General features: G+C 36.8%; 1 protein-coding gene across 2 annotated transcripts in view; it reads right to left on the bottom strand.

The window, feature by feature from the left end:
* Fs(2)Ket (Importin subunit beta Fs(2)Ket) overlaps positions 1-16858 on the bottom strand; it is a 302779-nt gene that overhangs the window by 108340 nt on the left and 177581 nt on the right. For both annotated transcript variants that reach the window (XM_090405664.1, XM_090405665.1), the window contains exon 13: positions 5695-5842. In XM_090405664.1, coding sequence (XP_090261790.1) covers positions 5695-5842 — 148 coding nt within the window. The remainder of the gene's footprint in view (positions 1-5694; positions 5843-16858) is intronic.

The following is a 16858-nucleotide window of genomic DNA, read 5'->3' as shown; positions in this document are numbered from 1 at the left end:
AAACCTGTTTTAACTTGGTTAAAACTGAGCTAGGTTAGAAATGAAACACTCGATGGGAGACCACAAATATGAGAGTTAAGAAAGATTAGAGGAATTGAACAGATGGCTTCAATGGCAGTATCACATAAAAAAAAACATATAAAAAAAAAGAGGATATCAGGAAGGAACTTGATATTGTTAGCATTCAGATGTGTGTTAGCAAAGCTAATCTCAAAATGGGAGAAGAAAGGTTACCAAAAGAAGTGCTTTTGATAGTATGACATGAAAAAGACCCAGATCTTGGTGGATTAATCCAGTATGAAGCACCTCAGAAGACTGAAATATAAAACCTGATAATATTTGGGTCCTGACTTATCAGTCATCCTGGTTAATTTGGAAGAAAACTGTCAATAGGTAGTTAGTAATGCTATAAACTTTTCACACACTATGATCATAATATCCTATAAATCCATGTCATCCAAAGGATATTAGCTTGATTACCTTGCTGGACCTGTGATTTCAGTCAGGATTTCTCCATGACTGCAGGTCGTAAAGAGTCCAGCTAGTCCTGTCTTGGGACTTTCTTCTCCATTTTCTTCCGACTTTCTTAATCATTGGGTCTTCCTACCTTAAGGCTGGTCTTCCAGGTTTCCTTTTGGTATCTCTCGGATACCAGTCTGTTACTCTAACTGTCCATCTGTTGTCTCTGATTCTGGCAAGATGTCCTGCCCATCTTCTTTTGCTGTTGTAGATTGCTTTTATTACATCTTTGAGTCCAGACTTCTTCCTGATTTCTGTGTGTCTCACATGATCTATTTTATTTACATTGCACATTCTTCTTTCTATTGCACGCTGAGTTGTTATTAAGCTTTGTTCTTCTTTTAAAGTTGTATTCCATATTTCACTGCCATAAGTTAATGCTAGTAAGATGTGACTAATGAAAAGATGCGGCTCTTATTTCTATATCTATGTTTTGGTTGGTAATTGTTGATTTTATTTTGTTGAAGGCTATCCAAGCAGCTCTTTTTCTCCTTGCTATTTCATTTGATATGTCATTATTCATTTTTATGGACTGGCCAAGGTAGATGTAATCTTCAACTTTTTCGATGGTGTGGGATTCTAAGGTATGTATGTACACCTGATATGTATATCCCAAGGATATACATATCATGACATGCATTTCCACTACAGTCTGATTTCTCACTTTGTCTCACAGTGTAATTCACGCATCGTTATATTCTTCTATTTACTGATCGATGTGACAATAACTTTACTCCATTTAAAATTATTTTAAATGGAGCAAAGTTATTTCTATATCAGGTTTTCTATACCAGGGCACCTGAATTATGTATATAATGACTATAAAATAATTCTTATATCCCCATATCTGAGCAATTTTGTTTGCATATATCTACTGCAATTACTTTTCCACCAGATTACCAGTAAAATTTCCTGCCACTATTGTGCTAGTGTATCTCATTTAATAATTTTTTAAAGTAATTTCTACAGACATCTGTTGGAAATTTTCCACTTTTAATCCTTTATCCTAGCATAAGCAAACGAAGTTTGCACCTGAAGTATCTTCAGGACTGAGGCAACTCATAGTAAAGGTAGACCAAGCTCTCATCACTCCTTGTCTCAGTATCTCCCATAATGCAAAGCACATCTCCTTGCGACATGTATAATGCTATGCATTAAGGGAAGGGCCACTACCCAGACCGGTTTCGACCTTTATTGAGGTCTAATCAGTGGGATTGGATGTGGAATGGAATAAGAGCTTGGTCCACCTTTACTACGAGTTGCCTCAGTCCTGAAGATACTTCAGGTGCAAACTTTGTTTGCTTACACTTGGATAAAGGATTAAACTAAATTTATTATAGTTTAACCAAGTGAAAAATAAACTTCCAACATCTTTCTGTAAATCCAGAGTAATTTAATAATAAGGTGGTACACCTTTCGGCAACTCGTATAAGTAAATATGACCTCTCCATTGCATCTGCCTTAGTATCACCACTTCTGGGTCTGGGTCCAACTGATGAGACCTCAATAAAGGTCGAAACTGGTCTGGGTAGTGGCCCTTCCCTTAATGCATAGCACTATGCATGTCTGCAAGGAGATGTGCTTTGCATTATGGGAGATACTGAGACAAGGAGTAATGAGAGCTTGTCCACCTTTACTATGAGTTGCCTCAGTCTTGAAGATACTTCAGGCGCAAACTTTGTTTGCTTATACTTGGATAAAGGATTAAACTAAATTTATTATAGTCTAACCAAGTGAAAAATAAACTCTCAACATCTTTCTCTGAATCCAGAGTAATTTAATAATAAGGTTGTACACCCTTTGGCAACTCCTATAGGTTGGGATGACCTCTCATTGCTTCTGCCTTGGTGTCTCCACTACTGGGCCTGGCTCCCACTGTCGAGACCTCAATAAAGGTCGAAACCGGTATGGGTAGTGGCCCTTGCCTTAATGCATAGCATTACACATATCTGCAAGGAGATGTACTTTGCATTATGGAAGATACTGAGATAGGAGTGATGAGAGCTTTCTCCACCTTTGCAACGAGTTGCCTGGTGTTGTACTACCTTACCCCAGTCCTGAAGATACTTTCAGGTGCAAACTTTGTTTGCTCACACTTGGATAAAGGATTAAACTACACTTATTATAGTCTAACCAAGTGAAAAATAAACTCTCAATAAATTTATTATTTCTACAGACATCTAGTATATCCTTATCTTCAGTTTTTATGCTACTTTTATTATCTTCAAGGTTTGGTGTTTTTGACCTCTCACTTTCCCCTCCCAACACACTATAATTTTTGACTCCAGAATTCATATTTGAAAGCTGTTCAATACCACTCTTTCTAAAACTATTATATATGTTGTTCTTTTCAATGTAATAATTTTTATCCTGCACAAAACTAATGGTGACCACTTCCTATTTCGTTTTATATTCTTGTATCTGCAGAAATCTGATGTCTCCACATGGCATTTCTATAATTATTCTTCTGTTAGTATATTCTTGTATCTGCACTCTGATGGTACCACTGGTTACAACACTAAGATTTTTGTTTCTTACATGTTCTCTTTATGTGAATTAAGCAAAAGTACACATATTTATGCTGTAACACAATGTAAGTAATGATCAACCCACATCCTAAGCAAAAACTTATTAACAGGACCTCAAGTACAAAAAAGCTACATTTTTCCATTTCCCATACATGTCTACACTCTATGTGAAGCTTCTTTCCATTCAAGAATTTATCTTTGTGTTTGATAATGAACAATACAACCACTCCCTCCTCATCTTGATTACTAATGCTTGAAAAAATCATTTTGCGCTTATTTTGAAAAATCTGAATTATTTCAGTCCTCTTTGTCTAGGTAGCACCAATTACACTATGTTGCCAAAAGTGTCCGGACAGCAACTGTTTCTATTTCCCACTGCTACAGCGTTGCTGTCAATATGAGGTCAGGCCTCCTTTCGCTGCTATTACAGCCATTACCGCTCTGGGGTAAGCTCTTCACTAAGTTCTGGTGAGCTGCTGCTAGAATTTGTTTCCGTTCTCCTGTAGTATGGCATGCAACCTTCACTCCAGCTTATCACAAAGATGTTTAATGGGATTAAGGTCAGGACTTTGGGTTGGCCATCTTAGTTCTTCCACCTGTATGTCTTCAAACAATGGAGCTAGGGCCCTTGCTTTATGAGCAGGTGCATTATGGTGATAGGAAAGGGCCTGTTCCAAACTGTTGCCACAGAGTGGGAAGAACGGAATTGTCCAAAATGTCATGGTAGGCATCGTCATTTAAAGATCAGGACACAGAAACCTATGGGACCAGTCCAAACTACGAGAAACAACCCCCAGACCATATGCTGCCATATCCAAATTTCATAGTTGATACAAAACATTCCTGTAAGTATCCTTCACCAGGCATCCACCAGGTTCAGACATGTTGATCGGATTGTCATATCATGTACCGTAATTCATCACTCCACAGCACACTCTCCCATTGATCTACAGTACAGTGACGGTTTGCACCATTTAAGATGACACTGGGCATTGGCAGTGTAATCAAGGACTAATGAGCTGCAGCACGACCAAGCTCTCTTGGTGAAAGTTCTCTACTTCATAAGGAAAGAAAAAAAATGTATGCTGAGGTTGCTAAGATTCCATTCATGTAACTTTTATTATAGTATATTGTTATAATCGTTCTATTTTAATATTAGCTATTGCAGTTAATCTCTCACTGTGCCCTATATATATATATACACACACACACACACACACACACACACACACACATACACTCATGAGCAGTTAAATTAGAGATACCTGCCTAGAACCCCCCTTTCGCCTTGATGGCAGCGCTGATGCGATGTGGCATGAACTCCACAAGGCACTGGAAGCGTTGGGGAGCCAAACTGATCCATGACCGCTGCACAGCCTTCCACAATGCACGGAGATTGGTCAGAGCAGGGTTCAGGGTGCATATCTCTCTCTTGACAACATCCCAGATGTGTTCAATAGGATTGAGGTCAGGGGACCTCGCTTGGGGCCAGCCAAGCATCCTCATGTCTATGGAGTGTTCATCCACTCACTTGGCCACAATTTGGGAGCGGTGAGGGTGCATTGTCTTGCTGTAGGTACAGGTCTCCTGCAGGGTGCACATGATCTGACAGCAGGTTCCTGTATCATTCGCCAGTGAGGGACGATGGTAGATGTACCAGGGGATCGATCTCATCCCACGTAAACAGTCCCCATACAAGGATACCACCACCACCGGCCTGAACTCTACCCTGCTGGCATGAGGTATCCATCGCTTCATATGCTTGGCGACGCACTCATAGCCTACCTTCGGCCTGTACCAACGTGTACCTCAACTCATCAGTCCAGGTGACCTTTTTCCATGGGTAAAGAGTCCAATGCCAGTGTTCCTGTGCCCATGCTAATTGCTGTGCCTTGTGACGTGCGGTGAGCAGAGGTACCCTAGTTGGGCAGTGGCTTCTGTATCCCATAGCGAGGAGATGGTTCTGGATGGTGTGGTTGCTCACACGTCGTCATTGTCCAGCATTGAATTGGTGAATGATCTGCAGCACCGTGGCCCATCTACCTGCTGTTACCATCCGAGCGAGCTGACGGCATTCCTAGTCATCGGCACGTTGTACACCACGACAGTTTTCTCTGACGGCTGTGATTTTACCAGATTCAATGTACTCATGGTACACTCTTGACAATGGCCCATGAAAAGCCCAGTTCCTGCACGATTTCAGAGATGGGGTGTCCATACGTCTGGCTCCGACTATCTGGCCACGATCAAAATCGCTGAGATCTCAAATCTTCCCCATTCTGTGCTCGACTATTACTCAGACGGTCAGTACAAGGTCTCCACATGACGACATCCCTGTCACGCACCATGTGACACTATTCCATTCGCCGGGCGACCACAGCACCATTTCGCCAACACGGCAGGTATCTCTAATTCAACTGTTCATGAGTGTATATGGTTCCGTACTATCTGCGGTTTCAGGTATCCACTGGAGATCTTGGAACATATCCCCTGCAGACAAGGGGGAGCACTGTACCTGCGTCATATGAGCAAGGCAATGTAGAGTTATCGGGTGTCCACACTTTTATCAACACAGTGTATGTCTCCACATGGCATTTCTATAATTATTCTTCTGTTAGTATAATGATATATCTTTAAATTTACTTACCTTCAACTAACATTGATACTGCCATGAGGGCATCTTCTTGCACCCCTCCGGATTTACAACTGCTTGAATTAAACATTTGAAGTAGTGCAGACATAATGGTATCAGATATTTTGGGGGCATCTTCAGGGGTCATTTTCCTTAAAACACTCTAAAAAAAAAAAGAATCGTTATCACTTAACATGATGCATCAATTTATCAACTTTTATTTTATGAAAATTAAAATGAATTCCTTTAGTCCTGGTTTTAAATAACTTCATAAATTATTAGCTTCCAAAAGATAAAAGTTATAAACATGGTAACATTGTTTTTATAACTGAATATATTTTTATAACTTAAAAATTATCATATTTCTAATCAACTGTTTCTTCTTTGCAAGAAAATGGTCTCTCTGAAATTAACAACATGTATAAAACAAAAATTAACAAACCAGAAAAGCAATTTAATGTTATTTCTATGCATATTACATTTAAGTTTTTCAAAAAGGAAAAAAAAAAAAAAATAATAATAAATAAAATAAAGAGAACAGGAAAATAAAAAGTGGGGAGAGGGCAGATCCATAATCCTCCTTCCTACACCAAGGAAATCAGCTGGATAACACTTGAGTTCAATTTATAGCAGGACCATCATGTACTGTGGTAAGGCTTAAAACAAATGTTTAATTCTGTAGAAAGCTTCTGGTAATGAGATCACGTTTTTAGATAAATAATGAATTTAATAAAAAATAAACCAATATAACTAAGTTTCTAATCCATACCCAGTGCTAGTTTATTCTATTAAGTCACCAGCATGACTTTTCACATCCACATAGCTGTGCTTCATTACTAAATCATATTTACTAAGAAGAAATTGCTAGGATTGTGGTTTTAATTCTTTCCCAGTGCTATTTTATTCTATTAAGCCTCCAACATACTTTTCACATCCACATAGCTGGGATTCATTACTAAATCATACTGCATTAAAATGGTATGTTTTGGCATGTTTCACAAACCATATTTACTAAAGATCTACATCCATTCATTCCAAATTATAGTAAACTGGGCAAATCTATACTCTGAGAAGCATTGACCATCATCTGATGATATCTACTAATGAAACAACTGGTGAGATAAACTTCTTTGATCTGGGTGGGTGGAGATTAAATAACGTAATAAATAGTGTAGACCTACTGCTGCATATCTACCTTCCTATAATACCTGCACTGTTTGTTAATGAAACTTTTTCCCTCCTCCTTTTCACTACCAGTCTGTGGCATTTGTGTTTGAGTGGGTGATATAGAATTTGAAGTATTATTTACTTCACTGTTATACTTCTCATATATATCACAAACATATCCTCAATATCAATCACTGTGCAATCAATATGAACACTAAAATATTTTTAAAACTTTTCTCCCCCCCTCTCTCCCCCAGAAATATTTTCCCATTGCACCTTAATAGCTCAGCTGCTAAGAGGCACTGCTTGTCTACATAAACAGCTGTAAGTGCAAATCCCACATAAGGTATAAGGACTTTGTAAAATCTTGCTCTGAACAAACAAGAACTTCTTGAATTTACCACCCTCCCCAACTATAAACTTGGGTAGTGGTCTAGATCTGGAGCATTTCCAACTGCCCTCAGCTATTATATAATTTTCATCTATAAATTTTTGCTTTTGTTTGAAGAATACGTGCATCCATTTCCAATCCCTATAATTTTAATGCATTTATTCCTTTACATGTTGTTTGAAAAGTTTGGTAAATTTCCAATAGATGCCAACATATGTTCGCATTTTTCATAAAAATAGAGAAAAAAAAGCTTCGTGCAGTGATAAAACACTTTTATTTGAAGAAGTGGATAGCTGCACAGATCAAAGCCGAGTTCGATGCAGTTCATGGGAGATCTCTGAACCAGCATTACAGACTATTTATTTTTGGATGAATGAGTTTAAACGTGGCTGTAAGTCCAGCGAAGATGAAGCACGCTCGGGATGTCCAACTGAGGTCACTATGAAGGAAATGATTGAAAAAATCCAAGGTATCTGTATGGAAGACTGCCGAGTGAAAATGCACGAGATTGTAGGAATCTAAACTGAACGGGTGTATAATATCCTGCACAAAAAATTGTACATGAAAAAGCTATATGTGCGACGGGTGCCGTGATTGTTGACTGTCAATCAAAAACGCATGTGAAAAGACATTTCAGCGCAGTGTTTGGCGATGTTTAATCACAATTCGCAGGATTTTTTTGTGTTGAATCATGACTGTAGATGAAACTTGGATCCACCACTACACACCTGAACCCAAGCAATAGTCAAAACAGTGGACAATATGCCCAGTGAAAGAGCACCGAAAAAAGCGAAGACCGTTTTGTCAGCTGGGAAAGTGTTGGCCACTGTTTTTTTGGAATTCCCAAGGAATTATCACGATAGACTATTTGGAAAAGGGTAAGACAATAACAGGAGTCTATTATGCATCATTGTTAGACTGTTTAAAAGAAGAACTGAAGAAAAAACAGCCAAGATTGGTGCACAAAAAAGTGCTCTTTCATCAAGACAATGCACCGTCCCATACACCGGCCTTTGCAATGGCAAAATTGCACGAATTGAGGTTCGAACTGGTTCCACATCTAACGTATTCAGCGGACTTGGCCCCCGTGCGACTTCTTGTTCCCAAACTTTAAACTTTGGCTTGGCAGGAAAAACTTTTCTTTGAACGAGGATGTCATCAAGGCTGTCAATGACTATTTTGCACAATTTGACAAATCCTACTTTTTAGATGGAATGAAAAAATTGGAAACTCACTGGACAAATGTGTAGACCTCGATGGAGACTATGTTGACAAATAAAGGTGATTTTTTCCAAAGCAATGTGTTTAACTTATTTTTTTACCAAACTTTTCAAACAAACCTCATAGTTATACTAGGTCATATACATTTATGTATATATTAGTTGTGTGTGTTATGGTCTTAAACCATTAATATGTTTCTAAGTTTAGTGTCTCAATAGGTAACGCAACAAGACTGTGAAATTAAGTTTACACAGTCAAATTGTTGCTGTAGGTATTCCTATCAATTTGCACACAAAGATGTGTATTGTGATATTATGAAATGAATAACAAAGATGCCCATCATGCTCGATGGTTTAATGGAATATTTACAGCACTAGCAAAGGATTAGAAACTAATTTTAATGCTTCCAATGTTTCATCTCAATCACTGAGACATATTCAGAGATTACAAATAACTCTTGTAACACATACAAAGCTAACATTAATAATAATTGAAACATGTGGCTGACTAAAGTCCCATCTAAGTGGTGCACCCCATGTGTGTTTGTAAGTGGCCTAGGATGTAAATTGGGACCTCTGACAATTACTGTTTCCCAAATTTTGGGACGTTTTATGCATTCATATTTATTTAAATTAAGTTGGTTTCTGAGGGCTGCTGCAGATTCTATAGTCATTCCTTTTATAAATTAACTATGGTGGTTTTCTCCAAGATCCTGTGGGTTGTATCCAATACATAGTCTGCGAGGCCAGATTGACCACAGGCATGATTGCAGATGTATACAATTTGTGTTCTTCTAAATGGATAGATGTCACTCTGCCTGTCTGTCCAAAGTAAGTCAACAGGGTACTTTATAAACTCCAGGCAGCAAGAGAGGAAGGAGGTGATCTTTGGTAGAACAGATAAGTGTAGCAAGTTTCCAGTGGGGCTTAACAGCTATGTAGAGGTTGTACTTTTTTAAAGGCCTGGCTATTTTTTTCTGATGTGCCATGGATGTAGGGCGGTGTTTCTCAAAGTGTGATACGCATACCCCCCCGGGGTACGCGAAAGGTCGTTAGGGGGTACATGGCAATTTTCAGCTATGCATAATTAAAGGAGTCATATTTTTCAACAAACAGTACAATTAGAGACAACCGGGATAAAACGGCACTAACTAATGAATCACATCCCCTCTCCAACAGAAACGGTTGTATAGACCAAGCAAAAACATATGGTTTTGCTTGACACCACCTGTGTCGTTAACGTGTTAAAACTAAGAAATATATAGTGCATGTGTTTCAGATATTATGGAATTCAGTTGAAGGGAATTAGCATTTCAACTCAATTGTTGAAATGCTAATTTGACTTTGGTTCGTGCAATCTTTTGTTAATACTGCACCAATCATATGCAGTTATTCGCTGCTCTACGTATCTGAAGTCTTGTAAATTACTGGCAATTTTTGCTTGAAATAATGGGAAAGAAGATGACGCTATTTGGGTAGATGACTTTGACAATGCACACAAAGAAACTGTTCTCGATGCCAAAAGCAGTGATAGTGAGTAGGAGCTTCTTGGTAAGTCGCACCATTTTCAGTTTTTTTCTGAAAACTTTAGTTTCCGAAAATTCTCGCACGTATCTTACAACACGTTTTTTTACCTTTAATTTTGGGAAAAAAGTTAGAGTTATTATATTAGAGTAAACACAGTATTTTTTTTTTTAGCTTACGTATGGATCATTGGTTAAAGATTGGATTTATAAAACCCCCAAAAGAGAGCAATATAGCAAATACAAGTAGCTGTAAGCAACAAGAAAACGTTGATATTGCATCTGGATCAATTGATGAGTGTGTTGTCTGACATCTCTAGAGAACCAAAATTTTAAAATAAATCATATTTTTTGTTTACATGAACATATAAATTCAAATAAAATAGATATTTATTTTTAATTAATATTTTAAATTAATTTATTAATTTTAATCAATTAATTAGAGGTAACTTGGTAATAATGAAAATTTAAGAAGGGGTATGCAGATATCTGAAGTTTGAGAACCACTGATGTAGGGGATGGTATTTCTGAAATCCTTCTGAGGTGATGACCAAGGAATGTGGGAGGAACTGATTTTTTTAAAATTTTTTATTTTTAAATTCTGTAAAACTATACCCATTGGAAAGGAAGGTGTTGTGCATATGGTTGAGTTCAGTCTAAAGAGAGGTTCCACTGGAACAAAGATTATAGGCTCTACTGGTTAGTTTTAATAATGCCATATTGTTGAGAGGGGTGATGGTGGGAAAGTTTGTGACTGCATCTGCCTGTGTGATTAGGTTTTCTATAGTTCGCCCACCAATTAGAGATCCTTCGACACTTCTGTGCATCTCAGAAAAAGGAGAATCCATTCCAATAATAGGGTAATCAGCCTGTATTGTGGGATGAGTTATTTATTATCACCGGTCAGAAAATTAACTTTTCTTTTATGATTATTGTAGTTAACTATGCTGCTTGTATAACAGTTGGAAAATTTTACCTATAAAGCACGTGATTTCGCATGTTAGCAACTAGTTTGGACGTCCTTCATTTCTTTCTCCCCTTCAGCATGAATCGACTATTCTTGGAAAGACGTGAAGTAGGGACCTACAAACGGTGGGCGAACTATATATACAGCGAAGGAAAAGTTATCATTAGGAAGGCATTTTAGGTGTCTAATGAAAGGGGAGGGGAGTGTTATTTTCCTTTTTCATCGTAAACTGGATTCTTTGATGTAGACTGTTGAGGTGACTGAGGAAGGGGTCTATGTGTGGCCCATTAGGCCAAATAGAGAACTCAGTTACATATCTTAGCCAGAAAGAAGATTTGAGAGGGACAGTCTATGGTTTGTTTCTTAAAATTTTTCAAGCAAAAATTGCTAAGAGAGAGGAACCCATATCGGTTACGTTTAAGGAAATATTGGTAAACAGTGAAGTGATGTCAAAGCATACCAATATAATTGTATTATTTAAAGTCAGATTTTCAATCAAGGTTTTAAAATGGGTAGTTTTTTATATAGGATATGGTAAGTCCAGTGTGTGTGGGGGGGGGGAAGAGAGTTTGCCAGCTGGCTTGACAATTTGTAGCATGGGGCATCAGTGGCATCCACCATAGATCTTGGAGGAGGAGGGAGGTTACATTTGTGGATTTTAGATAAACCATATATCCAGGGAGAGGACGAGAACGGAAGGGTTTGAATTTTTTTTTTTGTAATGTCAGGCAGCCAGTGGCGCGATCTCTGTCATATTCTTCGATTATATTCCATGTCATTAAGGACGACTGTGGCATTATCCTTATCCACTCTGGTGATGACAATACTTTTATCCTTCTGTAACTTTCTGAGAGCAGCGAGTTGACCAGAAGTTAAATTACTTTTTTGGAGGCAACGACTGTTTTTAGAATCTGCAGCGGCACTCAGAAACCGTATGAATTTAAATAAATATGAATGCATAAAACTTCCCAAAATTTGGGAAACAATAATTGCCAGAGGTTCCACTTTACATCCTAGGCAGCCTACAAACACCTATAGGGCCCAACACTTACATAGGATTTTAGTTACCCAAGTGTTTCATTAGCATTAGTGATGTCTTTGTGTGTGTGTGTGTGTGTGTGTGTGTGTGTTACAAGAGTTATTTGTAATCCCTGAAGATGTCTTATTGACAGACAAAATATGAAGCATTAAAATTAGTTTTTAATTCTATCCTAGTGCTGTAAATATTCCATTAAACTTCCAACATGATGTTCTCTGAGCACTTAACCTTAACACATGGAAAGATATCCATGTTACACTATAAAAGTTTTAAGGAAGATATTTCAAGGAATCTGTGTTTCAATCAGTAATCTATTATATTAATGCTATGACAATAAATCTACAGTGTACAGTATCTTAAGCTATTGTGGTCTCTGTTTAATGAATTTATCTGGCAAAAAAGCTTTGTATGAGGAATTTCATCCAAGATGTACTGGTAAGAATTTCAAGATGGCTGTTGCTTATATGCTAAAATGATGAGAATATTTTTTTCAGGTTCTAATACCTATGATGAACCAACCAAGTCCTTCCAGACATGTAAAAACTGATTTTTCTTTTTGAGATTAAAATTTGCTGTCCAAGAGATAACTTCCATTATCAGTTGTTGGAATAGTGCCCAACTTTACTCAGGTTTCACAGATAACTATGCAACTATCCTACCAGTGCAAGTTAGTTACTGCAAATGCATTTGTAGTAACTTACTTGCACTGCCCCCCCCCCCCCAATCCCTTGACACTGCACTATGATCTTTGTGTACAGTATCTTACTGTTTAGACACTGTCTTATATTTGGTTTGGTTAATAAATCAAATAATTAGAACCACAGCCTTCTTGGTTCAGTCTTATTTCCAGTATCAGTCCATGCTGCTAGTAACACAATTCTTAGCTAATCATAATAATCAGCATGTTGTGAGCACTTAAGTGTATCATTTTCATCTCAACTCAGTGCTTTTTGCTGTAGAATATCCTTTTATCTTGGCATCAGTCAATTATATACAACTCAAAATTAGCATTTGAGAATCAAATTTGATTTGTCATATTAGCAAAAATATGTAGCCTCCTCTGCAGCTGTCACCCTTTTAATTCTGCATCACTTTTTTTTTAAAATCACCAATTGTTTTTCCTGATATTTACCCTCAGAGTGTTCCGTCACTTTTTTTTTGTAACTTTCTAATTTTTTTTTACAACTGCCAAACTTCTTTCACATTGTAGATATCTGATCTAATAGCTCAGACCAAAACTAAAATATAGCTGGCTTCTCTGAAAGGAAACAAAAAATAATTCGCAAAGTTGTTCACTAATACATAAAACTCATGGACAGAATGCCACTTTTCAAAAACAGCCATGAAAACGGCTATGTTCAACTAGAAATATGCACACTCTCGATGCTTGGTTGAGCTTGTGAAGTCTTTACTGCTCTCTTTTTCAGTTAACAACGAGCTATACAAGTTTAGCCATGTATTACTGACCACAAGTAGTGATTAAAGCAATCATGAAGAACAAGAATGTAATTCTTGTGAAAAGGAAAATGATCACAGTGCAAATGTTATTACTATTTAAAACAAAATAACAGGGTATAGAGCCTAAAAGACTAAATTTTCGCTTATTTAAGATACTAATATGGTGTCAATGGGGCATTATATCAAGCAATACTTAGTCTTTATTTGAGTTGTGAGTCAGCAGTTAGAATTGAAGGAAGTACAGGAAGATGGTTTAATGTTAAATCTGGTGTGAGACAAGGATGTACATTATCCCCTCTGTTATTCATTATCTATATGGATCACATTATGAAAGAATGTGGTATTAAACCTGATATCAAAATTGGAGATGTTAATGTCAGCTCTTTGCTTTATGCGGATGATGTTATACTTCTAAATAAATCCGCTACAAGTCTGCAAGATTCTCTGACTAAATTGAATAGCTGTTGTAATAGATATGGTATGAAGGTCAGCAATAAAAAGACAAAGACAATGAAAATAGGCAGAATCATTGAAAATGTCAACTGTGTTGTGAATGGAGAACCTGTGGAACAAGTAAAACATTTCAGCTACTTAGGCACAATTTTTACTGAAGATGGTAAACTAAATATAGAAATAGACAACAGAATCAGCAAAGCTGGTATCGTGGGAAGTCAATTGAATAAATTCATATGGAATAAGAAAGAAATTAGTCGGAACACTAAATTAGCTGTATACAAGACTGTGTTCAAACCAATTTTAACTTATGGATCTGAGAGCTGGGTCAGAAGTAAAACACTTGACCAAAGACTAGAGACCGCAGATATGAGAGTCCTGAGAAAGATTAGAGGCGTGAACAGATGGCATCAATGGCAATATCATATTAAAAATGAGGATATTAGGAAAGAACTTGACATTGTCAGCATCCATGAATGCGTTAGCAGAGCTAATCTCAGATGGTATGGTCACTTAAATAGAATGGGAGAGGAAAGATTAGCAAAACAAGTGTTCTCTGCCAGGTTGGCAGGAAAACGACCCAGAGGAAGACCAAGATATAGGTGGATTGATACGGTACAAAGTGCCTTAGACGATAGAAATATAAGATCTGATAATGTTGGAGTCTTGACAAGTAACAGACTGATTTGGAGGAAAATTGTAGATAGGAAGTTAGTAATGATGTAATTTTTTCATGTAGTACTGTCATATCCTGTACACCCCTTGAGGGTACATGGCAGGAATTTGATGATGATGATGATGATGTGAAAGATATCATAAACACATCCATATTTTATTCTTATACTAAGAATGAAAAAATAAGACTGCCACTATCAGTGATAAAAAATTTTAAAATCAAGTTTTTTTTTTTGTTTTGAAAATCAATCAAGCCAACAATGATGACAAATTTAGTGTAGAAGGAGAGGGAACCTAAAAAGAAATATTAGCGTTTTGTACAAATCTGCAATCACCATAACCAAATATGTTAGATCAACAGTATATGTAGATCTAAAAACTTGATCAGATGTAAATCATATGCAAAACTGCCATAATCAACTATTATATTTTCTATAATGAAATATTTAAATGACTAGCACATTCACATTAATTTTTGTAATAATGTATTTATTTTATAATATAAGGAAGTTAGCAAATGGAGTTATATCTACTTATCTTAAGGTATCAAGGGCTTAATATGTAAAACAGGAACTGTATATGATATTTGGATTCATATGTATCCCCTTGCATCTACAAAAAATGTCTCATGGTAGGTCTTGGGGTAATATGACTAACTAACATGCAATCCTATATAAAATGCTTATTCTCTCTCGTTTCTCCCTATCATAACACACCACCGCTGAAAAATTTGCAGTAAGCATGGTTGATATGATTAAAGCACCACTGCACTTCTTTACTAGTCATATCTTTTGAAATAAGCAGTGAGGATTTGTCATAAACATTAAGTTTTCAAAAACAGCCTATGAATTTTTGTAAAATACTCATTGTTAATTAGGATAACACATGGTTAAAATAATTATGAAAGAAAGAAAAGTTAATTTTTCATTTTGTCATCATCAGTTTCCTGATCTGCACCCTCAAGGTGTTCAAAAGCTATTATAACAGCACATGATTAAATTTAACTGTTCAAATTAATACAAGGTGCCATTCTACAAATATCCAGGAGTATATTACATTCCTTGCTCCTGTGGTCTCGCCTACATCAGACAAACTTCATGGAGTTTGGATATCAGACAGACAGAGAGAGCACGTTGGTGATGTAAACCACAACAGAAGTATTTCTTCTGGCTTAGCACATCATTTCTGTACGTCTAACCACACGATAGAGTGGCAAAATAGCTCCATGCCATATTTAGACGACGATTATAGACATCGTTTATTCAAGGAAGCCGCAGTAGTGTTAAAAACTGGCGGAAACCTCAACAGAAACCAGGGTACTATTCTTAACAGTTCATGGAAAAACCTCATCCTCTCTCTAAATCCATCTGAACTACAGCTAGCTAGTAATCACATTATGCGTTTAAAACAAACACGCATGCGTGATAATGATTAAGAACAATAAGTCCACTCAGTCTCTGTCAAGCGAACGTGCAACCTTAGCTACTAGTGTTTACAAGGTTTTTAATGTTCCTTTCAAATTTGCATTTACTAGTATTTTTTATATTTTTTCGTCTATGCCTTGAAAAACTTGATCAGATGCTAGACAGTTTGCTAGTTTCGCTAGCAAACTGTTTAGGCAAAGAATGTTAAAATATTTGTATATGGTCAGTATTAAACAAAACGTTTTTTAATGCTTAGCACATGATTAACTTTATAATATTAGTCATCTCCTATCAACAATTTTCCTCCAAATTAGCCTATTACTTGTCAGCACTCCAATATTGTAACATCTAACATTTCATTCTTCTAAGGTAATTCTGACTAAATTAATCCACTTTGACCTTGGTCTTCTTATGGGTCTTTTTCCTACCATCTTGGCCTCAAACACTCGCTTTGCTAATCTTTCCTCTCCCATTTTATTTAAGTGACCATACCACCTTAGATTAACCCTGCTCACACATTCTTGAATGCAAACAATGTCAAGATGCTTCCTAATTATCATATTTTAATATGATTCTGCTATTGATACCATCTATAGAGGCCACTAATTTTCTAAGAACTCTCATATCTGTGGACTCTAATCCTTGATCAAGTGCTTTATTTGTAACCCAACTCTTAGATCCATAACTTAAAAACGGTTCGAATGTTGTCTTGCATACTGCTAGTTTAGTGTTTTGGCCAATTTCTCTCTTATTCCATATAAATTTATTCAAATGGCTCCACACCATACTAGCTTTGCTTATTCTGTTATCTATTTCCAGATTTAACTTTAAATCTTCACTAAAAACTGTATTTAAACAGCTG

Source organism: Typopeltis vanoorti, chromosome 15 (genome assembly GCF_054136105.1).
Source record: "Typopeltis vanoorti isolate ZY-2024b chromosome 15, IOZ_Tvanoo_1.0, whole genome shotgun sequence".
In the NCBI taxonomy this organism is placed as follows: Eukaryota; Metazoa; Arthropoda; class Arachnida; order Uropygi; family Thelyphonidae; genus Typopeltis; species Typopeltis vanoorti.
The sequence above is the reverse complement of the archived record's forward strand: the minus strand, read 5'-3'. Positions and strand labels throughout refer to the sequence as shown.